General features: G+C 62.1%; 3 protein-coding genes across 3 annotated transcripts; all 3 read right to left on the bottom strand.

Moving 5' to 3' along the window:
• Positions 1 to 310: 310 nt before the first annotated feature.
• On the bottom strand, positions 311 to 490 carry MNEG_14138 (hypothetical protein; the record flags this gene model as incomplete). The annotated part of the gene is made up of 1 exon (XM_014037392.1): positions 311 to 490. A coding segment is annotated over one exon (180 nt), but the record flags the coding sequence as incomplete, so codon positions are not given.
• A 1285-nt stretch (positions 491 to 1775) lies between these two features.
• On the bottom strand, positions 1776 to 3448 carry MNEG_14137 (hypothetical protein; the record flags this gene model as incomplete). Its single annotated transcript, XM_014037391.1, has 7 exons — positions 1776 to 1820; positions 2055 to 2093; positions 2265 to 2332; positions 2581 to 2680; positions 2853 to 2940; positions 3230 to 3272; positions 3397 to 3448. 7 exons carry the CDS (start codon positions 3446 to 3448, stop codon positions 1776 to 1778), a joined length of 435 nt encoding a protein of 144 aa, XP_013892845.1.
• A 523-nt stretch (positions 3449 to 3971) lies between these two features.
• Positions 3972 to 4687, bottom strand: MNEG_14136 (hypothetical protein; the record flags this gene model as incomplete). Its single annotated transcript, XM_014037390.1, has 2 exons — positions 3972 to 4148; positions 4493 to 4687. 2 exons carry the CDS (start codon positions 4685 to 4687, stop codon positions 3972 to 3974), a joined length of 372 nt encoding a protein of 123 aa, XP_013892844.1.
• Between the last annotated feature and the right edge of the window lie 73 nt (positions 4688 to 4760).

Genomic DNA, 4760 nt, shown 5'->3' with positions numbered 1-4760 from the left:
ACCCCAGCCCCCTCCCTGCCCCCTCTGCCATGGCCCACACCGTCGTCATGTTCATGAGCCAGCCCAGCCGGCTGGGGCCCTCCAGGAACAGCGGCCACCCCAGGGCAGCCTCGAGGGCGTCGTCCCGCTTCTGCTGCGCCACCTGGGGGCGCGGCGCCACAGCCGTGATGCATAACGATTCACAGCTAATGCAACAACGCGGGCCCGAATTGAACTCGCCGGCAGAGCGCACATTTGGGTAACCGGGGGGCCAAAAGTCGTGCAGCAAGCTGCGGGGTCGCGTGCCCTATCGCCACCTGCCAAGGCCCACCTGCGGGCGCTGGTCGTCGCCGCCGCCGCCGCCCTCGCCCTGCTGCTTGATGTAGTTCCCATTGAGCGTCTTGCGGAACTTGCCGCCCCGCCCGCCCCCGCGCCCGCCCCCTCGTCCGCCGCGGCCGCCGCCGTCGCCGCCGCCGCTGACGCCCATGGACTTGTACTTGCTGTACCCCATTGTTGATGACTGCTGCTGGCCCTGTTGAGGCTGGCAGGCCGCACTGCGCGGTGCGTGCTGCTGCGCAGCGAGTGTGCCGGCCTACGCCCTCCAAGGCCACAAGCACGGGGGCGCTGTGCTCTGTGAAATTTGGTTCTAGTATTCCATCTTCGAATTTATGTACGCGCTGCCAGCGCTTGAGACTCTTTGCCACTGCCCGGTTGCGCAGATCGCTGATCAGCGCGCTATTCAATGCTTCTGTGAATCCAATTGATATATCAAGTATTTATTTGAACGTCTGCGGTGTGTACCAGCTGTGGATGCAGGTGGCTAGAAGCGCGGGAACTACAAGTGTTTGAAGTGATCTTAGCGCGGCGCACTGTTCCGGGGTCGCAACCTCTTGTCATTTGGTTGTGATGCATTAAGAATTTAATTGCATGAGCTGGGGATGCGCTGCGAGCATGTGCTGCAGTGCGTACTTCCAGTGACGCTGCACACGCCCCGAGCGACGGCAATTGCCGCACGTACGCGTGTGTCCTCAAGTGCAGGCCGTCTCAGTAAGATTTAATTGAGCCATTTGGACGATGTACAGCCGCATTGATGCATACAGCATTGCGTGTTGTCAGCGGGATGCAAGACCCCCAGGCAGCAGGGCGCGATGAAGGCAGAGGGGGTGGGGGCCTAGCAGAAGGAAGCCCCAAGGAGCGATGCAATCATGCACAAGATTCCAGTATGGTGGTGGTCCCACTGCGACTAGTTTTTTGGCATGTGCTGCACGGTTGCAAAAGTGGCTTCTTCGCCCATATGGCCCACACCACGCTTCAGCATTTGACATCACCTGCTGCTGTGTGCCGCACACCTGATTGCCTCATGCCTGTGTTGATGTGTCAGATTTCACTGCACACTGGAAAATCAAAGCATTATGTTTGCTGTGGCCCACCCATGTTGATTTGGGTGCACTGCATGACTGATTGCTAGGAAGACTTCTTCCTTTCCCCAGTCAGTTGCTCGGTGCTGCAAATTCGCTAAGTAAACATTCGTGTATTTCTGTGACTGGCTGTGTCACACTCACAACGGATGGAGCTGCAGATGACCCGATGGCCAACAGTTGAGGATAATACTTCTCATTACAACACTAAAATAGTGGCACACTGCTATCACTGATCTGCACAACAATCCAGTTTTGAACCTCTCGATACATCCTGCTCAGGCACCACCATGCACAGCCCAGCTGCAGCGACACCATCAAAAAGCACAGGTACCCTCCCCAGCGGTGGTGCGCCTGCCGCCGCGTCGCAGCACATTTTCAGGGGATCTGGACAAAGTTGGGGTCGCAAGTGATGGCCTCCACCTGGTGGTGTCGAGTGGTGAAGGGGGTGGGTGGTGGGCAGTGATGAGGATGAGGATGAGCCCCGGTCTTCTCAGCGTGCAGGCGCCGCAGCTCCGCAGGTGGGCCTTGGTCTCCATTGCGCTCGACGTGCAGCGCACAGAAGGCCCTGTATAAAGCACGATCGGCAGAAAACACACTCATGCAGGCGTGAGGCGGCCTGTCGCACCGCCCGAAGGCGCACCACCCCTGCCTCACCTCGAGCTCAGGGAAATCCGTGTCATCCTCCATCTCGTCCTGCGGGGCAAGCAGCAAGCATCACGGACTCATGTCAATGGGCAGGAGAAGAGCACTCAAGGTTGCCGTCAAGCCAACACCACCTAACAGGGGGGGATCCATCCGCGCAAGGCAGCAGGGTTGTATTGCAACACAAGTGGTGCGCTGCGGCAACGCCGAGGTTGCTTTTACCTTGAACTCCTCCTGATTCTTCTTGTTCGCGCAGGCGGCGTAGATCTTGGCTGCCGTGGACTGCTTGCCTGCGGGTCAGGCGGTGGTGGGCAAAGAGTTGGCCACCTGCATCCCGGCGTGGCGGCCCGCCTGCCTCTACGATTCGCACTGCCATGACTGCCAGCTGGTCATGCCAAGCCAGTAAACCAAGCCAGATCTCGGTTGCCGCAGCTTCATCGACAGACCCTCAGCACACTGGCTTGATTTAGCTCTTCAACTGCCCCCAAAGCACCCTGGCGGCTGCACGTGACGCCCAGGCGCTGCCATCGGGGCGCACCGTCGGCGGCGAGGCAGTAGTAGATCGCTGTGGAGGAGGAATCCACGAGGTTGCTCTTGTCCACCAGGGAGGGTGTACCCTTCTTGGGCAGGATGATCGACTGCAACAGATCAAGTGTGGGGAACGGTTGCAGTGAGTCGCAACTGTGTGCCTCACCCTGTGGGCACACTGCAGGGTGCACACGTGTTGAGCAACTGCCATCGTGTGCTACAAAAGCGCCAAGCGGAACCGAGCGGCTTGCTGTGGCCCCGCTTGGTACCAGTACCGCTCACCTTCTCGGAGATTTTGCCGCACAGGATGTTGGCCAGGTTCTTGCGGGTCTCGGGCACTGCCTGTTTGATCACCTCATCGGCCTTGTTGCTGCGTATCGGGGACGGCGGCAACAGCCGTCAGTTGCATGTGCGGTGACGCGTGCCCTGCACGGGTGACACGCCGGTGGACGGCGCGCGTCGCAGGCTACTCGCGAACTTCTCATGCAAATTGTGCTGTCATGAATCCATTTAACTACTGCATGTGCATGCGGCGTACGTCCGCTCCATGCGGGTGACACCGCAAGGGGGGGGGCTGCGTGTCGCGGCGAATGGGACTGACCGCCGCAAGTGCAGGCTGCTGCCTTGCGCGCAAGATGGCCCTCTGCAAGAATACTCACTCCCAACGGATGGTGATCTTGACCCCCGGCACCGCGCTGGCGACTGTGTTTGGGGGACATACACGGGGGGCATGTGCGCGGCGCGGGCCGGTGTCAAGGCCGGTCAGCGACTGGCGAAAAGATTTCGCAACGGCTCGCGCTTCATCAAGCGGATAAGCGCGGATCACCTGCCAAGTAGCAAGCGAGCACGACAATCGCAAGGTGCTGGAACGCTGCCATTGCGCGTGGCGAGTCGATCTGCCTGTTGAAGTTGACGACGGTGTAGCTGGCTGGGCTTGCTTGCAGAATTGTGGTGAGCTAAAGAATTATATAAGAACCGAACGCGTTCGAGCCCGCACACCTCCCACCTGCTGGCGGGTTACGTGACTTCCGGGGGCGTACCTTCCTGAAGGCCACCGATCACAGTGGGAACCACGCGCAGCGCCGCTCGACAAATCCACCCATCACGGCTGCTTCAGCTTATTGAGTGGTAAGCTTTTTGATGCATCCATGCGTTACAACCAGCTGTGAAGTTAAGCACGATCGTGCATGCACAGCGGGATGGGTGATGTACAAGTTGCCACGCCAGCATCTGACGCAAGCAGGTACCCGCACGGTCAGCGCCGCAACGACAGATCGCACGGGTGCAGGAGGCCAGCCCCCACCCCCATGCATTCTCGCCGCCGCCGTTGCCGCCGCCGAGCGTGGCCATTTGCGTGCCCGCTCTCGCGCCTCTCATCCACCCCGGGCGGATGGCGTTCGCCTACCACCACCCCAGGCCCAGCGCGCCGCGGCCCCGGTGGCCCCGCGCGTCCACCGCGGCGCGCATCGTGCGCAGTAGCTCCCCGGCCTCCGCCGCGGCCAGCCGCTGCGCCGCGACGCCCGTGATGCTGCGGACCAAAGTGTCCTCCTGCTCGACCTCACGAATCAGGTCCGCCGGCTGCGGCGGGGCGGCGCGGGGCGGGGCGGGGCTTCAGGGTCTGTGCGGCTGGCCCAGGGGTTTGAGCAGAAAGCGTGTCGCTCTGGCAGTGCCGGCAGTGCCAAGGTGGCGGAGAGGGGGGGCAGCGCCGGGGCACTGGCCGGCCTGGAGCCCGCACGGCCCGGCCGTGCGGTCGTGCCAACGCTCAACCACGATGACCACCACCACCACAACGCATCAAAGACACCGAGTGGTGGTTTCTAGTGGCGGGTTCTCATCCACCCCTTCTCAGCCGTTTCACCCAGGCGGGCACCTCTGCCTCCGCCCCACCCCTCCCGACCCCTCAGAAACCCCCGGCGCCTCACCATATTGTCAAGGCATTGATCCACCATCGCCTCCATCTGCCCCGGCTGCCCCAGTAGCAGCGCTATTCCCGCCGCCCCCGCGCCCGTGCCGCCGCCGCCGCCGCCGCCGCCGCACGACTTGGCACCCTCGTGCAGCGCCAGCCGCCGCAGGCACAGCTTGCGGCGCACGACCGACGCGCACTCCCTGGTCAACATGGAGGGACGGCCGTCGGTCAAACGATGCCAGCACAACGCCTCTCGCTCATCTAGAGTGCTGGCGGCGCCGCGC

Source organism: Monoraphidium neglectum (assembly GCF_000611645.1).
Source record: "Monoraphidium neglectum strain SAG 48.87 unplaced genomic scaffold scaffold04280, whole genome shotgun sequence".
In the NCBI taxonomy this organism is placed as follows: Eukaryota; Viridiplantae; Chlorophyta; class Chlorophyceae; order Sphaeropleales; family Selenastraceae; genus Monoraphidium; species Monoraphidium neglectum.
This window is presented reverse-complemented; position numbering and strand designations above follow the sequence as displayed.